Here is a 19,349-nt window from a genome sequence, read left to right as displayed (position 1 = left end):
TTTAGATTGCCCAAATCATTTCACATGGTACCCTTATAATGAGAAACAGACTTTCCTCTCATCTGTATTAAAAGTACATGCAGCGCTGTACAAATCAACATGAAGCAATTGGTGTAAAGTTTAGAAGTAAGTGACCATATCCTTGAGTTTATCTCCCACACAAAGCTAAGTTCAAAATCAATGTTGCTTTGGCTGAAATAATTATGCATATTTTATCACTGAAATCAAAACTATTCCAAAATGTACAGTACAACTTCCACATAAGAGCAATCTTCAGTGGCTCAATGCCATTGTACATTGGAGAGATGCAAGTACAGGGCCAGGATTCTCCAAACAGCAGTGTCCAGATCGGCCAGAATATCATAGAAGGGAAGGAGAGAGGGAAGTTGTTCTGGCTGCTCTCACAATTAAGCTGGATATGGAAATTCTGAGTAAGGGCGAGCTAATTTAAACAAAAGCTCAGGAAAAGAGAAAGTGTTTTATTGAGATATACACTCACTCCCCCTCTCCATTTCATTCAAGTTTAATAATGCAATTTTCAACAGAAATCTGGTCCTCCATTTACCTGGCTAATACAATTCTCACTATTCCAGGGAGATGGTGGCCTAATCACTGGATCAACGTTTTCTGCAGCCTAAGGAAGACAACATACAATATTTAATGATTCAAGACCAGATACTTGTACAGGCAGTAACAAATGATAAGGGCTGGTCTAACAGGCATATCTTGTCCAGAGCAAGATGCACAAATCTCAGACTAGATGCTTTGAAAAACTTCAAACAACATACTGCACTCATTTCAACAATCTTTTCTCAACATTACAGAGAAAAATAACATTTTGAAAAAAAACTGAAAGCCAATGTCTGACTGGATTACTTTGTCAAGCAGATTAACAAGTGAACAGAAAACATGATTGTTTTAAAGTATAAATCCATTGGGAAATTGCATCAAAAGGCAAAAGTGATTATTTTATTCCAATAGGATAGTCAGACTTCAGCACATGACTTTGTTCACTTTTAAAACCAAGCAGAAATAGTTAGCATGCAGCCTGTACAAAATTTCTGAAGTGTTTGAGGCCAGTGTCACAATGAAACTGTTGTTTTCCTTGTGTCATTTCTCTCTTGCTGGTTCCTCATTTCAAGTAAATAATCAGTGAGGCAATGACTTAACAGTTTCCACACGAGGTGACACCAAGGTAGCATTTAACCAAATGTGGCATTGAGGAGCCTTCGCAAAATTGAACTCCGTGAAAATTGGGGGCAAACTCTCCACTGGCTGGAGTCTTAGCAGCACAGGGGAAGATGGTTGTGGTTGTTGAAGACCAATCATCTCAGCCCAGAGCACCATTTTCAGCTCCATTCATCAATGACCTTCTGTCAAACGTAAAGTCAGAGATGGGAATGATCATTGATGACTAAACAATGTTCAGCATCATTTGCAACTCCTTAGATACTGAATACTGCCAGAATGCAGAAAGACTGAAATAACATTCAGGCTTGGTCTGATAAGCAGCAAATAAGATTCACATCACTCAAGTGCCAGGGCAATGACTATCTTCAACAAGAGGGAAACTAACAGTTTTCACTTGACATTCAATGGTATAACCATCACTGAATCCCTCATCAACAACATCCTGGACAATCAGAAATTGGCTAGCTACATAAACACTGTAGACATGAGCAGGTCAGAGGCTGGGTGTCATGTGGCGAGTAATTCACCTGACTTCCTAAAGTCTGACCACCATCTACAAGGCAGAGATGTGATGGAATATTCTACACTTGTCTTGATGGATGCAGCTCCACCACATTCGAGAAGCTCAATGCCATCCAGGACACAGCAGATTGCTTGATTCTCTTTTATTTATTCTTTCACGGATGTGGGCAACACTGACAACGTTTGCTGCCCATCTCTAATTGCTCGGCCATTTCAGAAGGCAGGTAAGAGTAAACAGCATTGCTGTGTGTCCAGAGTCACATGTAAGCCTGACCAGATAAGGACGTCAGGTTTCCTTTGCCAATGGGAGAAGTTTGGACTCCAGCTCATCAACTCTGAGCAAGAGTTCCTTGAGCAACCAACATTTGCTACAGATGTGTTCGCTCAGAACCACAACGGGCTCCACCAGCTCCCGCCACATGCAGGTGCAACACATTGCCTGACCCTGCATCTCTACTTTATTTAATTAGTTTTTAATTTGCTTTTTACATTTCTGACTGGTCTTTGATCTTTTAAATCTGGAAAATATTTCTCGAATTTAATTTGAAAGCAACAGCACCTTTTACAATGTGCATATTGATTTCAAATGGCAGATTGCTAATGATCTTGGAGCTTAGATATGTCATAGAATCCGACAGTGCAGAAGAAGGCCATTCAGCCCATCGAGCCTGCACCTACCACAATCCCACCCAGGCCCCATCCCCATAACCCCATGCATTAACCCTAACTAGTCCCTCTAACACTAAAGAGCAATTTAGCATGGCCAATCCACCTAATCCACACATTTTTGGACTGTGGGAGGAAACCAGAGCACCCGGAGGAAACCCACATAGACACGGGGAGAATGCGCAAACTCCCCACAGACAGTGGCCCAAGCCAAGAATCGAACCCCGGTCCCTGGTGCTGTGAGGCAGCAATGCTAACCACTGTGCCGTCGCATGTCACATGGCAATGTGGATAGATGGTGGCATGGCAACATCCTGGACCATGACATTTGTCTTCCTGATGCTGGTGGTCAAACCAAACTCCTTGCAGGCATGGCAGAGTTTGTCCATTTGCCGCTAAAGGTCTTCCTTGCAGAATGCTGGCATGGCATTACCTGCATACAGCAATTCTTTGATAAGGACTTGGCACATTTTTGAGCAAAGCTGATCAGCTTTCTGTCAGTCTGGTATGTAAAGTAGTTACTTTTTGTAGATGATCTGAGGACATATGACAGCAGCAAAGACAAGAAAAGGTCAAAGGAATGTTGATGCCAGAACAGAACCCTTTTTAACCCACTGCTGATCTTAAAGGATTCCAGTTCTGCCTCATCAGAGCTGACCTTATCCATCACCCATCATTCTGTCATGCAAACAGGAGTTCATATTGAGGTTTAGACCAGCAGTTTTCATCAGCTTAAATAAGAGGCCTCTGCTCACACGGTCAAACATTTTGATGAAATCAATGAAGGAAATATATAGTTATCATTTCGTTCACAGAATTTCTCTTGCAACTGATGACTGAGAAGGTCATGTTGAATGTTGATATTTCAGTTCTGAAATCACACTGGTTTTTGGAATTCATGCATTTGGCCTGGATCTGCAGTCTGACAAGAGCAATATGGGTAAATACTTTTTCCACAATGCTTAGCAAGGAGATGCCTCAATAGCTGTTGCAATTTCTGTGCTCATCCTGTTCTTGAACAGGCTCACAATCTTTGTATTATGCACATTGTGGGGCACTGCTCCCTCCCTCCAGCAGATATGAAAAAATTTGTGCAGATGCTGCACAAGTGCTGGTTTCCCATGTTTGATGAGGTCTGGTGATATAGCATAATCACCTGGAGCTTTGCCAATGGCACATAAGTCAATGCCTTTTCTAAGCTCCTCCACTGTATGTTCAATATCCAGCTCTTCCATGGTAAGCAGGCTCTCTGGTGTCCAGAGCTTCCTCAGCAATCATATTCTCCCTAGAATACAACCTAACGTGGTGTTCCATAGAATCCCTACAGTACAGAAGGAGGCCATCAAATTTGCACCGACTCTACGAAAGAACTTCTTACCCTGGCTCACTCCCTCCCCTATCCTCACGGAATTACCATAGTTAATCCACCTAACCTGCACATCCTTGGACCCTAAGGGACAATTTAGCATGGCCAATCCGCCTAACCTGCACATCTTTTGGCTGTGGGAGGAAACCAGAACACCTGGAGAAAACCCACGCAGATATGGGGAAAATGTGCAAGCTCCACACAGACAGTCACCCAAGGCCAGAATTGAACCTGGACCCCTGGCGCTGTGAGACAGCAATGCTGACCACCCTGCAGCAGCAATGCTAACCACTGTGCCAACCATCTCTCCAACTGTTTAATGCAGTCCAACTGTTTATTGACCTCCCCTTTGTTGGCAATGTACCTGTTCACCTTTTTGATCCAGTCAAATATGCTCCTAATATCCTCTCTGTCGAGCAACATCTGAATATTCTAGTAAAGTTGTAATCAGTAGCTCTTGGAGCAGCACTTTGTGGGCTGTTGGGCTTTACTCTAAGCAGCTATTAGTGCATTCCGAATCTTCCAACTCAGACCTCCCCTGTAATTAATGAGAGCAGATTACTTGGCTTCAATGATAGCGTCAATTCCATGATGTTAGCCTCAGTCAGCACTTTTCTGCTCTTGCTTCCCAATGTTGAGATTGCCTTCTTAAAAATGGTGTCTCAACGTTTGTTCTACTTTTTGTGTGGAATGCCAGAAATTGCCTACTCAATTGAGTTGAGAAACTGCCAATTCTTATGTGGGTAGGCAGTATGGCTGATTTTGATACAATAATGGTCTTTCGGCTTTGAGTGAAAAAGCATCCAAGATTTGCATCTGTATTGCAGTCTGTGGCAGCTGTGCATCTTGAGAATGCTGTTGAGAAAGTTACATCTGGCAATGATCAGGTTCAGCTGATGTCAATGTTTTGACCTCAGATGCCTCGAGAACACCTCGTGCATGTCTCGTTTTGAAAGAAACTACTAGTAACACAAAGTTCTTGGTAGCAGCAAAGCTCAAGCAGTCTCTGTCAATTTTCTGTTACCTTTAATGTGCTAAGATGTCTGCAGCCGGAGGTCCATAATTCAGAGTCTGCACCCACTTTTTCATCAAAATCACCCAGCAGCTAAAGATGTGCTGATTTGAGAATTCGGCTACAGCAGTATCAAGCTCCTCACATCTCTGTAATGGTGCAGAGGTTTGGAGCCTAGATGTTAACTGGCCCTCTGAGGTGAAAGGCAGATAGAGAGAACACGTTTTGAATTATTTGTGGGTGGAGGGAGTTGTTCTGATGAGAGCTGGTTTCTTACAATGAAGTCCACATCCTGCCCATGCTTTCCTTCTGAACTCTTTCCATGCTGGATGAAGGTGTAAAATATTTCTTACAGTAGTCCACTCTTGACGATCCTTGGGTGAGATTCTCCCAAAAAAATTTTAAGTGCCAAATTCGCATAAAAACTGAAGTAAATCCTGCTGGTCTTTCAGCAGGATTTTCAAAATGAATCTCCCACACTCTGTGCATCACAGAGTGCCCTAGCATGAATCACAGGGCCTATTCCCACTGAAGAGGGGGCGGGGCCTATTCCCGCTGAAAAAGCTGGGAGCATAGCGCTGAGCGGGCCACTGCACATGCGCTGATCTGTCAACGCTGAGATCGGCGCATGCGCAGTCGCCCCGCACTGTCGGCCTCCCAATCGCTGGCCAGCTCCACGGCTCCGCATCACTGGCCATGAGATGGGGCGTCTCACCTCCACCAGCCGATCACTGGCCTCCCTGCCTCAATCTCCCTCCACCCCCATGACAGTCCCAATCTCCCGCTGCCCCCACGCCCCGCAGTCCCAACCTCCCCACCCCACAGCCCCAGAGACTTCAGTTCCGGAATCGCGAATGAGATGTAAATTTCCATTTAAATTATTTATTCAGCTCTGCGCCAATTTCCAGCACGGAGCTGACGACACCGGAAATCTGACGGCTGGAGACGCACGGAGGCCATGGTGACCAGCAGGAAGCCCACTGCACGGCCGCCGCTGATCTCTCCCGGCCCACTACTCTGCTAGAGTAGTGCAGCGGGCTGGGAGAATCTCCCCGTTACCTTTTGTCAGGAAACATAGTCGATGTTCAGTCTACCAAGTTCCATATTGATCACAATTGCCTTATGCATGTTTCCACCAGCTGCAAGTTGTCTCTCAGTCCCATGCACATGGTCCTGAGATTCCAGCTTGCCAATAAATTGTTAGCAGATTCTTTATTTTTGTTTGTTTGCCTGGTGTGAGGTATTCAGTTCATTTGTTGAGGAGAGACAACCTGCAGCACCCATTCTTTACGTTAATCAAGTTGGGCCCATCACATTTAGCTACCGTCTTTGATTTGATTTATTATTGTCACATATGTTAACATACAGTGAAAAGTATTGTTTCTTGTGCACTATACAAACAAAACATACCGGTCATAGAGAAGGAAACGAGAAGGAAATGTAGTATTATAGCCATAGCAACGGTGTAGAGAAAGATCAACTTAATGTAAGATAAGTCCATTCAAAAGTCTGACAGCAGCAGGGAAGAAGCTGTTCTTGAGTCGGTTGGTACGTGACCTCAGACTTTTGTATCTTTTTCCCGGAGAAGAAGGTGGAAGAGAGAATGTCCGGGTTGCGAGAGGTCCTTAATTATGCTGGCTGCTTTGCCGAGGCAGCGGGAAGTGTAGACAGAGTCAATGGATGGGAGGCTGGAAAGTTGCAAAAAAAATGGAGGCTGCAAAGTTGTGTGAATGTTTTGAGCCAAAATAGGACTATCCTCTCAAGGGTTCAAGCCTGGACAAAGCTTACATGAATCCTGAGCTGCCCAAATGTCAAGGTCCCTGTCGGGTCTAAAGGAATGCAAAGAACTACATTTGGCAGCAACCCGGTTGCACAAGTTGCCAGAAAGATGACATTTTGAGACAGCAGTTCACTTTTGGACTCCAAACCAGATTTTGTGTCAGGGTTTGCTCCCTTACTTTTCAATTCTCCCAGGATATCCAGAAGACTGTGGAGCTATTTGTCAATAGCTGGGTGTTTGTTTCATGAGCGTCGGAGCACATCCGCATGCCAGTGGGTCTGCACACGTTGCATGTCTGGGGGTCAAACCTCCTCCGAGTTCTTCTGAAGCTTTAACCTGGGACCATAGTCGACCAAGTTTCCTTGTATTGCCACAAGGAGCACAACAGGGGGCACTTTGATGCAGACTGGGAGCAGAGTGCTTTGACAGGGAGAGACATTACACTCTCCTTTTTGCATTACTGCAGGCCAGTGCTGCAGGCTGAAAATGAAAAGTAAATAAGCACATAGAAAGCGGGAAGTAAGCTAACCTCTCTTCACCTACACATCAGATGCATCACATCAACATGCAGGATACACATCTATGTCTTAATGACTCTTAACTCCATGGTCTCACCTGGGAAGCTGCACTCTCCATAACACTGGCTTCATCCACAGGGATTTCTTTACCATCCTCTAATAGTTGCCGACAACAGACAAAAGTAAATGGAGCAGCAGCCTCTTTCAGGAAGCAAACCACCTCACGCCGAGATTTTCCATACAACTGCTTTCCATTCACCTGAAAGGCAGTCAAATATTTTAGTTCCCCTATATATCGTACTTTAGTTTTTTTAAATGATGAAATCAAAATGGAATTATTTTTTATTCCTCAGGATGCTTTTAAAAAGTTAATTACCAGAATTAATACACAAAACACACCTGCAAGTTATCATTCAGCTTCACTTGTACAAATTCTTACATCACACAGCATTTTCTAATGTTATGCACTTGGCATACAGACGTAAATCACTAAACTTCACTCCCCAAATGAACAGTTTGCAATTTACATTAGTCATCAAGTGACAGGACCAGAACTATTGTCCAACTCCACTAAAGTGTGTCGCTTATTCTCTCAAAAATTGTATTTCAATAATTTGATAGTGTTACTTTAAATTTCCTCCTCCATGGCTAATTGGCAAATTAGGAACAATGAAAGCTGACAGAATAGCCAACTTTATCAGCAACTAATGAGTAATATAACTATTTGACAACACTCGTACAAAATTTGAGTTCCTCATGATGAAAACTATAGTGCTCTTCTTTCACGCAGTAAAACAAATCTCGATATTAATTTTGACCAATTAGCATGACTCAACCAGCAGCAAAAGAAAATTAGAAAATTGTGCAAAAGGCAAAACATCACCCTAAACTTTCATAAATAGCAACACACATCATACTCCATAGAGTGGTACGGTGGCATAGTAGTTAGCACTGCTGCCTCACAGCGCCAGGGATCCGGGTTCGATTCCCAGCTTGGGTCACTGACTGTCTGGAGTCTGCACATTCTCCCCATGGCTTTCCTCTGGGTGCTCTGGTTTCCTCCCACAGTCTGAAAGACATGCTGGTTATGTGCATTGGCCATGCTAAATCCTCCCTCAGTGTACGAGAACAGGCACCAGAGTGTGGCGACTAGGGGATTTCACAGTCATTGCAATGTTAATGTAAGCATATCTGTGACACTAATAAATAAACTTTTTTTAAAAACTTTACCGTGGGATGTTTGGAATCATTTTTCTTTTCCTTGATAAGACTCTTTAGACTTAAACAATTACAAATATGATCAAAGATCTCATAAAACTACACACCCGAAACTACCAAATAGCTAACAATAACTGTGATAACCTGCCTCTGTTCAGATAATGTGATTGTCACATGACCTTGCAGAACAGCAACCCTACAAAAATATATCTGACCTAAAAGGAAGATTTAATCATTACCAAACTACAGAGTGATATCACATCTTACATGAATAATAACTTTTTAAAAAACTATACCTCTAAAATTTCATCTTGTAATTGTAATAATCTAGTTTGGCCTATTGGCCCATCAGGAACAATTGATGATATGTAATGATGTCCATCAAATGAGTCCAGCTCCACTCCAAACCTCAAGGTATGAATTGGTAACAGCTAAATTAAACCAAAAGTCAAATGTGAGGATCAATACATAAAATTGTCAATGTTTAAGATTTCCACTCAGCTAAGACCAAGTTTTTTCTGTCCCATTATTCCATGTTCTTGTTGCATCATGAATACTGAAGCTAAAGAAAAATTTGGGTATCAGTGTTATCTCACTTATAACAACCTCAAATCAGAGCTAAAAGGTCATGGCTTCAAGCACTTGCACAGAAACGTGAGCACATAAGCTAAGTGGCACTTCACTGTAGCATTCAGGGAATGCTGCACTGTCAGAGGAACTGTCTTTCAGATGATACATTAAGCAAAGAACACGTTTTCTCTTTCAGGAAAACATAAAAGCCATCAAGAACACTATTCAAAGAAGAGCAGTAGAGTTCTTCTGGTGCCCTGTCAATGTTTATACCAACACATGAAATAGATAAATCCAACATTTACTTCACTAGTGCTGTGGGACCCTGGTATGTGCAAGTTGGCTAAATTACAATTGGTGATTAAATTTCAAAAAGTTCATCTTGTAAAATTTAAAATGATTGGGGACACACTGAGGCCATTAAAGATTTTATTACCAATGCATATTTCTTCTTCTTTCTCAAGAGGAAGTAGGATTTTGTAATAACGATTCACCTTTCAACCGAAACTTTGACAGTAAATTGGTCTTATCATTTTTAAATTCCAATACACAATAAAACATATAGGGGCAAATTTTCCTGTTCCACCCCCACAGAAATTGTAGTGGGCGAGGGGCGGACCATGGAAAGGTCCTTTGACCTTGGGTGGATTTTCCCGTTTCACGGCCAGCGTAGCCGGAAAATCCTGCCTAGATGACCAAACTATCTTGATTTTTCATGAAATTTATAGGTTTTGACATTATTTTTGCAATATGTTACAGTAATGAGGTTTTAAAGATTGTGATATTTTGGGACTGTGTCGTTAATTTAAAGACAAAAATAATGAAAGGGGGGGGGGTCACATAACCTATTCTGAACACTGTTCGACACAAGTCTGAGTGGTTTGTTTATTAGGGATTATATTTCTAGGAAGAAGGTACAACATCTTGACACTTGGAGACAATGGCAGCAGCATATGTGTTAACTGTGGATAAACTGTGACTTCCCAAAGTCCAAGAAACATGTTGAGAATATTGGGTCATAAACGTTAAATTGTCCATTTACTTCCAAATTAAAATGTGTTGAGCTTGCAGTGATGGCTAATCACCATTTCTTTCTGGTTACAAGGCTCATGGGATTCATGTTGCCATGGAGATAGGAACTGTTCCCCTTTCAAAGCCTAAGGTATCTGTGAAACTCACAGGCAAGGTTAGTCTGCCAGGATCCGTGACAGGGAAAGCAGCAACTGGACTCAAGATGCTGTGGTCCACTAGAAAGGAGTGTGGGTTGAAGCTCCTGCTTGCATTGTGACTAGTTGAAACAAGGCAGAAGGAGTAGCGTGAGATAGAGAAAGAATCTCTGGGGGAAACAAACTTCACTATGAATGACGGATTAAAAACTCCCAGGCTGAGAAAGCAAAGGACAAAAGTAAACCTACAGGGACACCTTGTCATTGTTCTACAAGAATTTAATGTCTACTTAAAGACCGAGTAAAGTATATTTGTGAAGTACATTTCCAGTTGTGTGAAAAGAAAATGGGGATGTTTATTTTGAGGTTTAAAGTATAGGTTGCTTATGAAAATAAAGTTTAGTTTTTTAGTGCTTTTAGTCTTTTGTTCCAAAAAAGTCTTAAATCATTCGTTCAGTGAATAACAGGAAGTTCATATTTATTTTTTAAAAGTTATCCATCCCGGCGGAGATCATAACAAACAGTTGCACAGAAGAATCTAGCAAATACCCAAATAAACAATAAATATTTTAGTCTTCTGGCTGCTTTTTTAAAAATGGAGATTAACTTTATTATACTTACCATCACATACCCCTTGTTTCTAGTTGATGAAACTAATACATCCCAACTGGACTTTGGTGCAAAGATTCCTTAAGAGGGTGGAGGTTATTCAGCTTCTAAATTGCTTCCTGTTGGGAACTAGTCATGAACTCTGCAATGAATTGGTTTTCTCACAACCTTCACCTTCAGGTAACACTTACTCACTAATAACTTGCTCATCAATGCTTAGTTTGGGTTCCCCTTTTCAACCCACACTCCCTTCTACTAAACCACAGCATCTTGAGTCATGGATCCCTGTCATGGATCCTGGCAGACTAACCTTGCCTGTGAGTTTCACAGATACCTTTGGCTTTGAAAGGGGAAGGGTTTCTATCTCCATGGCAACATGAATCCCATGAGCCTTGTAACCAGAAAGAAATGGTGATTAGCCAAACACCATTACAGCTTTGCTCCATGCATGGGCAAAAGAACAGAATTCCAGAGATGAAGTGAGTTTGACTGCCTTTGACATCAGGCATTTTGCCCAGCGTGGCATCAAGAACACCAGGCAAAATTAAAGTAATTGGGAATCAGACAAAAACCTCTCTTCTGGTTGTAGTCATGTCTCGCACAAAGGAAATAATTGTGGTTGTTGATTGAAGGTCAATCATCTCAGCTACAGGACATTACTGCATAAGTTCCTCAGGTGGTGTCCTAGGCCCCACCATCTTCAGCTACTTTATCAATGACTATCTCTCCACCCTAAGGTCAGAACTGATGATTGCACACTGTTAAGTTCCACTCAGCTTCTCAAATAATAAAGCATTCCATGCATCAAGATTTGGATGCCATAGGGCAGATAATTGGCAAGTAAGATTTGCGCAATAGAAATTCTCACATCAGGTTTGGTATTTCTGTTGTTGGTACTGATGCAGCGGTATCATTTGGAGTGGCTACTTTAAGTATTTAAGCAATGCAATCTTAAGGTTTACATTCACTTGGTAACTCAAGCCCATGAATCATGACACATCACTTCACTTTTGTACTTGAAAATCAGTGGCAGGTATACTCTGTTCCTCTTAATGCAGCCAATATCTGTCTGAATTATATATAATATTGGAATCCTGTCTTTGCCTTTTATTGTCATAGCAATTCTTGGATTTTTTTCCTCTCACCAAGCTTAATTATTTCTTGATCACTAGGTTATAGCTCTAACTCAATATGGTTGGTTAAAGAAACTTGGACATGACAGTTCAGCCTTTTAAACAACCTGATTTGTCAATTTTCTATTTTTTTCAGACTGCAATCCACAATTGCTGCAGTAGGCTTAATCTTTTTGTACCATTAACTCAGCTGTCAAATGTAGCTGCAATTGGAATTGTTCTGCAATTTTAGAAAGAGGAAAATGATGTTCTTCTTTCAGAATTTTTTTTGCTGGTTATGCAGCTCCCTCACATTAGCCTGAGAACAGCAATTAGTCAAACTGAGCTCTCAGGATCGGCTATTGTGCATGAATAGCATTTCAACCTCACTGTATCAGGTCATTGTGGATATCCCAATATTCTTCAGCTTTTCAGTAATACCGCTTATGCACAACAAATGAAATTTGGAATGATATCCAATAACTACTCAGTGCATTTGTCCTATTGATTCATACAAATTCACAGCAATCTACCAAGTTTATTCCGGGAGTTACACCTTCACCAAAAAGTGACGTCTGAAGCTGCTTTACTAGCCTGGTAAACCACATGTCACAATATTTTTTCATGTTATTGCTGATACCTGAACACCACATGCCTGCCTTTTCTGAGAACTTTATAAATCTTCACTGTTCTCATGGATTCAGTGAAGATTTTGCTCTTCAAGTCATCAACTTAAAACTTTCACTCAGTGAAAAGGCAGAGAAATGGAACAATTCTGAAACAAAATAAAAAATTACTGATTTCAGACATTAAAGCTTTGGAAGTATTGGGTGTCATTACCTTGGAGTATTTCTGCAGTTCCGCATCATCGTATGTCTCAATGTCCAAATTAAGTATCTAAGTATAAATAAGGAAATTAGTGAGAGTTAATTTGGCTAAACTCAGCATATGAACATTACTTGTATATTAACCTAATTATTCATGAATGTTGCAGATCAACATTCTGAGCAAAGTTGGAGTCTTAATTGTGTGGAGGGAATATTCTCAATTATGAAACATATACATATGAAATCATGCTTCTGAGTTTGTTTGGAGAGAATAAAAAAAGCTAAAAATAACTCAAGGGGAGGAACTTATTGGACTTAATGCAGTTAAAAAAAACTAGTAATGGAGAAAATAATATAACTTAAGACAGATAAGATAAAGATAGATCCTTCTCTATGAATGATATGCTTTGTCTGTATAGTGCGCAAGAAATAATACTTTTCACTGTATACTGATACATGTGACAACAATAAATCAAATCAAATCAAAATAAATCTACAAGACCGAATAGCTTTTACCCCATGGAAGAACATGGTGATGAAATTATAGATGTGCTAATCATTATATCCAAACTCTTCTCCTAGCCTCACGTTAGCTGACATATTGAGTGATTCCCTTGCTCAGGCACCGTCCATCTCCACTTCAGAAGTGCTGCCATGAACTCCATCCCTCAATAAGGAAAAATCTTGACATCTTTCTCTCACTGCAAACTACTGTCTCCATTTCTAACCTTAATTTTTAATAGCTTTGTCAGTGCTCAGACTAGGGATGCTGAGGAGATGATAAACTTGAAGGGGTAACCACGATTCCAGGTAGGAGAGTTTATTATGATTATAGGGATTTAGGGAATATGAAAAGATGGTGAATTGAGGACAAAGGGAGTTGAAATCACCAAGGATGTGAAAGCTGAGAAAGATAACTTGGAGAAACAATCATCATCAGCAGCAAACAATTTTCCTTGCAACATTACATCTAGCATTTACTGATACTACAAAACATCAATTCAGTTTTTTGGTTGTCTATTTTTGGAATGTACAAGTCTCCATACCAGAAGTTAATCTGAATCCAATAACAACCAGGTTATAGATTTTGTTTCTCTGCACAAATGCAGCCATATTTCTGTATTAATCTAGCATTTGCATTTTTATTTCTGATTTCCAGTATCTTGCTTTTATAAATCTGAATGCAATCCACTTCAAACAAGATATTTTCTTTATTCCTTCACAGGACGTGGGCACCATTGGTTCGGGCAATATGTTTTATTGCCCAACCCTAATTGCCCTTGAGAAGATGGTGGTTAGCTGCTTTTATCTTCACCTGCCTTCCAAGTGGTAAAAGTCATGGGCTTGGAAGGTACTGCTGAAGATCAGTTGCGACAGTGCATCTTATAGATCATGCACACTGCTGGCCCGATGTATCGATGGTGGAGGGAGTAGATGTTGAAAGTGGTGAATGGGGTGCCAAGCAAGGGACCTGCTCTGTCCTGGATGGTGTCGAGCTTATTGCATGTTGTTGGAGTGGCAATCATCTAACTAAATGCACAGTATTCCATCACACTCTGGACTTGTGGCAGCAGATGGTGGACATGCTTTGGAGAATCAGGAAGCGGGTTATTCTCTGTGGCATTCTCAGCCTCTGACCTACTCTTGTAACCATAACATGACTGGTCCAGCTCAGTTCTGGTCAATGGAAACCCTCTGATTGTTGATAGCAGGGGATTCAACGATTGTAATGCCATTGAATGACAAGGGTAGATGGTTGAATTCTCTTGCTGGAGATGCTCATTACCTGACAGTTGTGTGGCATGAATATTACTTGCCACGTATGAGCCCAAGACTGAAAGTTGTCTAGGTCTTGATATATATGGACACAGACTATTTCAGTACCGGAGGAGTCAGGAATGGTGCAATCATCAACAAACATCTCATTTCTGACCTTAAGGTGGAGGGAAGGTCATTAACGGAGCAACTGAAGATGGTTGGACCTAGGACACTATATAAGGAACACCTGCTCTGATGTCCTGGGACTGAGATGATTGACCTTCAACAATGACAACCGTCTCCCTTTACGCTGGATAGGTCTCCAACAAGTGGAGTGCTTTGCCCCCGATTCTCATTGATTCCAGTTTTGCTACGGTTCCTTGATGACGCACTCAATCACATGCTGCCTTGATGTCACTCTCACCTCACTTCTGACTTTCAGCTCTTTTGTTCATGTTTGGACTAGGATTGTAATAAGGCCAAGAGCTGTGTGGGGGTGGTGGAACCCAAACTGAACATCAGTGAGCCAATTACTGAGTGAGTGCGGCTTGATAGCACTGTCGATGTTCCACTTTGTTGATAATCAAGAGTAGACTGATTGAATGATAAACGGCCAAGTTGAATTTGTCCTGCATTTTATTGACAGGACATACATGGACAACTTTCCACATTGCCAGGTAAATGCCAGCGTTGTGGCTGACTGGAACAGCTTGGCTATGGATGCAGCCAGTTTTGGAGCACAAAGCTTCAGTGCTATTGCTGGAATGTTGTAAGGGCCCATTGCCTTCGCAGTATCCAGTAAATCCTACAGTTTCATGATATCACCAGGAGTTAAACAAAATGGTTGAAGGCTGACACCTGAGATGCTGGGGATGTCAGGAGAAGACCGCGATTGAATAATCCACTTGGCAAATCTGGCTGAAGATTGTTGCAAATGCCTCAGCCTTGTCTTTGGCATTGATGTGCTGGACTCCCCCATCATTGAGGATGGGAATACTTATGGATCCACCTCCTCTTGTTAGTTGTTTCAAAGAACAAAGAACAAAGAACAATACAGCACAGGAACAGGCCCTTCGGCCCCCCAAGCCCGCGCCGCTCCCCGGTCCAGGATTGAATCCTGAATCCAGGATCCCCGCCCAATTTTCCAGCCTATCTACATCCTAATATCCTATCCACCGAGCTGTCCCTCACAGCTACGATGCTTTGTTTCATTGTCCACCACTATTCACGACTGGATGTGGCAAGACTACAGAGCTTAGGTCTGATCTGCTAGTCGTAAGATCGCTTATCTCTAACTATGGCATGCTTTTCGCCATGCAAGTAGTCTTATGTTGTAGCTTCACCAGATTGACACTTCATTATTAGGTATGCCAGGTGCTACTCCTGGCATGCCCTCCTGCACGCTTCATTGAATCCCCTGGTTTAATGATACTAGCATAGTAGGTGAGATGGTGGGGCATGAGGTTACAGATTGTACAATTTTGGTGCTGCTGATGGTCCCCAATACCTCATGAAAGCCCAGTTGAGTTGTTAGATCTGTTTTCTACAATGGTAGTGCCACACAACACGATGGAGGGTGTCCTCAATGTGAAGATGGGATTTTGGGATACACAGGAATAGTGATAGTGGTGTATAACTATGTCAGGCTGTTGTTTGACTAATTTTGGCGCAAGTCCCAGATGTTAGTAAGGAGGATTTTGGAGAGTCAACAGGGCTGGGTCAGTTTCATTCTTTTTTATAGACTTTGTAGCAGTTTGACAACTGCTCTCTGAAATGTCCTAGCATGTAAGAGTCAACCACATTGGTGGTTCTAGAATGACAACTAGGTAAGGATGTGAACCACGTGGGTTATCACAATTGGCTATGGTTTCATGATCCGTTTTGCCAAGACTAGCTTTCTTATTCCAGATTTATTCACTGAATTCCACCAACTACCATGTTGGGATTTGAACCCACATCACCAGAGCATTAACCTGGGCCTCTGGACAGGACATACGTTGGCAACTTTCCACATTGCCAGGTAAATGCCAGTGTTGTGGCCGAGGCCGAATGGCCTCCTTCTGCACTGTAGGGTTCTATGATTCTATGATTACCACTACATCACCATCTCCCTTCAGAATTTACTAGAATTAGTTCAGAAGAGCATTCATAAAATCTATTCAACTTCCATTGAAATCATGGTTCTCCCTAATATATGCACATTGACTAAGTTGATTAATCAGACTATACTTCTAAATAGAAACTATATTTTACGATTTCCTCAAATAAAATAAAAAATATTTATCTTCACTGATTTCATTGCATAGTATTATTGTTTTCTCATACCAAATTCTTGTCAATTAGAATGGTACTAGAAAATCATACCATCACTTCATACTGTGGTCCCAACAAATATTCCCATCTGGATTTCAATTCTTCTCTTGTTGGAACAGGTTCAAATCCTAAAATTAAAATGCATCAAGTTAATTTGCTGTTATTAATTATATATAACCTATAAAATAAATCAATAGTGAGCAAATTCATCCAGTTGCAATCACTACAACAGCAGTAAGTGCTACATGAGAAGCATTATATGACATTTCTAAACACATATGTTCCTAATTGTGCTCAACTTTAACTAGGAGTGCTCTGTGTTCTTTTTAAAATTATGTGTACCCATCAAGGGTTCTCCATGGAGTTCCTGAACTGGCGACTGACACCGAGGTGCGAGTCTACTGACCCCAAGGTCAAACATGCATCAAGTTAACTTTCTATGCATATTATGATGTGATTCATTTTCTTGTGCATTGTGCTGACTCTTGTATTTATGTAATACTGGAGTGGACTTCACAGGAATTAGTGTTCCAGAAACCAGAAACACAATAGAAAGAAGCATTGAAAAATGTTATGTTCACAGCAAGCAAAATATCAAATAATAGAATATTTTTTAAAATTAGTAAAATTTTAGAGGGGTGATTGAGTTTTTATTTTTTCCTTCAGTGGCATTCAGCACAGAAAACATTCAGCATTAATTTCAAAATGGTAAAACAGGAGGAATACAGGATGCATTTGAAATCATGATTTTCAAAGAAAATTGCAACTTGAATTCTCCAATTATTTTTAGAATTTCTTTCTAAACACTCTGCTTGATTTTTCCAGCATTTTGTTTTTATTTCAGATCTTCAACATCTGCAGTATTTTGCTTTTATTCCCAAAACAGTAAATGATTGCATTAGCAATGTTGAATAACCAATTAATGTTGTTTTGAAAGTGCTATTTTAGAAGGAATGTTTGTCAGGGGTTATAACTTTTTTTCCCCTTCTGATAGGACCATAGGATCTTTTACATTCACTTGGGCAGGGATTCAAAGCTTCAATGCAACATCTGATCTGAACAACAGAGCATCGAAGTGTAGCACCCCCTCACCCCATTGTTGAACTGAACCGTCACTGCTGGGTTAAAGGCTCAAATAGATTGTAGACTTCGATCGTAAATGAACTCATAAAATACCCCATCAAACAATATGAATTAATAGCTAGCAGTCATTGTAATATCTCCATGAAAACCCATGCTCTCAAAAGCCTGGATAACTTATAACATTGATTTATCGCAGCAATCTTTAGACTGATTACCACCAAATGCACGATACAAGCTATCAAAATTCTGCTGGTGTGTGCATTCAAAGCTAAAGAAACAAAGAGCAGGAATCGGTCATTCAGCTCCTGAAGTCTATTCCACCATTTGATTATGAATGATCTGCACTTCAGCTGCATTTATCTACCTTTGATCCATATCTCTTGAAACCCTTTATGTAATGAACATCTTTTGTCTCAGCCTTGAAAATTTCAATTGAACAATCATCCACAACCCTTTGGGGGAGAGTATTTTGCATTTACTTTTGTTAACAGGTGCTTCCTTATTTCACTCCTAAATGATCTAGTGTAGGGAATGGCAACCTGCGACTGTTTAACAATCATTTGCAGCTCCCAACCTTTTCCAGTTGGATCACATTATTAAATGAACCAAAAAAATTAAATCAAGGAACATAAAAGCCATGTTCTTGTCATGGGGATAAAAAGTTAATCACTATGTGGTTTCATATGATTATGAAACACATCATCATGCTCTAAAGAAAACTGTTTGATTGGTATAGATAGCTACCCCATTATTATAGATAATGGCTTTAGTTCAAGACACAGGGTTTATGGCTGCAACTACTGAGAGAGAAGGAAGGGATGATGCTTCCTCATCTCAAATCTTGCCTGAAATTTGATAGTTCCATGCTCACATCTGCTTACAGTCCACAATGCAAGTTCAAGTTCAAGTTACAGTTACAATCCATAACTGTAATCTTGTTTGGAGCTAGTTCCAAATTTGCGGAGAACACCAAATTAACAGGCGCTGCAAATATAGAGGACTGCAAAAAGTTACATGAGAGCATTAATTAACTTGTAGAATGGGCAAGTAACTGATGGAAGTTCAGTACAGATAAATACAGGATTAGTAGAAAGAATAGGAAGCTTGCAAGTGCTTTTATAGGTATATAAAAAGAGAGTAGCTAAAGTCAATGTTGGTCTGTTAGAATCAGGGACTGGAGAAATTGTCATGGGGAATGAAGAAATTACAAAGACATTTAACAAAAATTTTTGTATCTGTCTTCATAGGAGACAAAAGGAGACAATTCATCTGCCATCTCCTTACTTTTCATTACAATATAGATAATAACCCAGTTTCATAGAGCTAATGTTCACTTTGTTAACTGTTTTTTTAGTTAAATATCTATAGAAACTCTTACCATCCATCTCTATTTACAGCTATGTTTCTCATACTCTAATTAATACTTCTGTCCAGATTTGATTCTGAAAACTGAACTTAAATTGTGCAATTTGATGGTGCAATGTATCTAATTTCCCAAAGTGCATCAGCATCAAATGCTGAATTGATATTTTTCTTCAGCTTTAAGCACAATTTACTCAGACTTTCTTCATTGGAAAACAAGAGGACAAATCTCAAAAAGCTTTGACTTAAAAGTTTATATTGTATATGAGTGAGGGA

General features: G+C 40.6%; 1 protein-coding gene across 1 annotated transcript in view; it reads right to left on the bottom strand.

The window, feature by feature from the left end:
- patj (PATJ crumbs cell polarity complex component) overlaps positions 1-19,349 on the bottom strand; it is a 364,256-nt gene that overhangs the window by 301,608 nt on the left and 43,299 nt on the right. Inside the window, exons 13-17 of the mRNA XM_078218535.1 lie at positions 16,680-16,756; positions 12,571-12,627; positions 8,570-8,704; positions 7,153-7,314; positions 566-634 (exon numbers count right to left, since the gene is read on the bottom strand). Of these exons, the coding sequence (XP_078074661.1) occupies positions 566-634; positions 7,153-7,314; positions 8,570-8,704; positions 12,571-12,627; positions 16,680-16,756 (500 nt within the window). The remainder of the gene's footprint in view (positions 1-565; positions 635-7,152; positions 7,315-8,569; positions 8,705-12,570; positions 12,628-16,679; positions 16,757-19,349) is intronic.

Source organism: Mustelus asterias, chromosome 8, assembly GCF_964213995.1.
Source record: "Mustelus asterias chromosome 8, sMusAst1.hap1.1, whole genome shotgun sequence".
In the NCBI taxonomy this organism is placed as follows: domain Eukaryota; kingdom Metazoa; phylum Chordata; class Chondrichthyes; order Carcharhiniformes; family Triakidae; genus Mustelus; species Mustelus asterias.
Note: the sequence above shows the minus strand (reverse complement) of the source record. Positions and strands in the feature narration are given on the sequence as shown.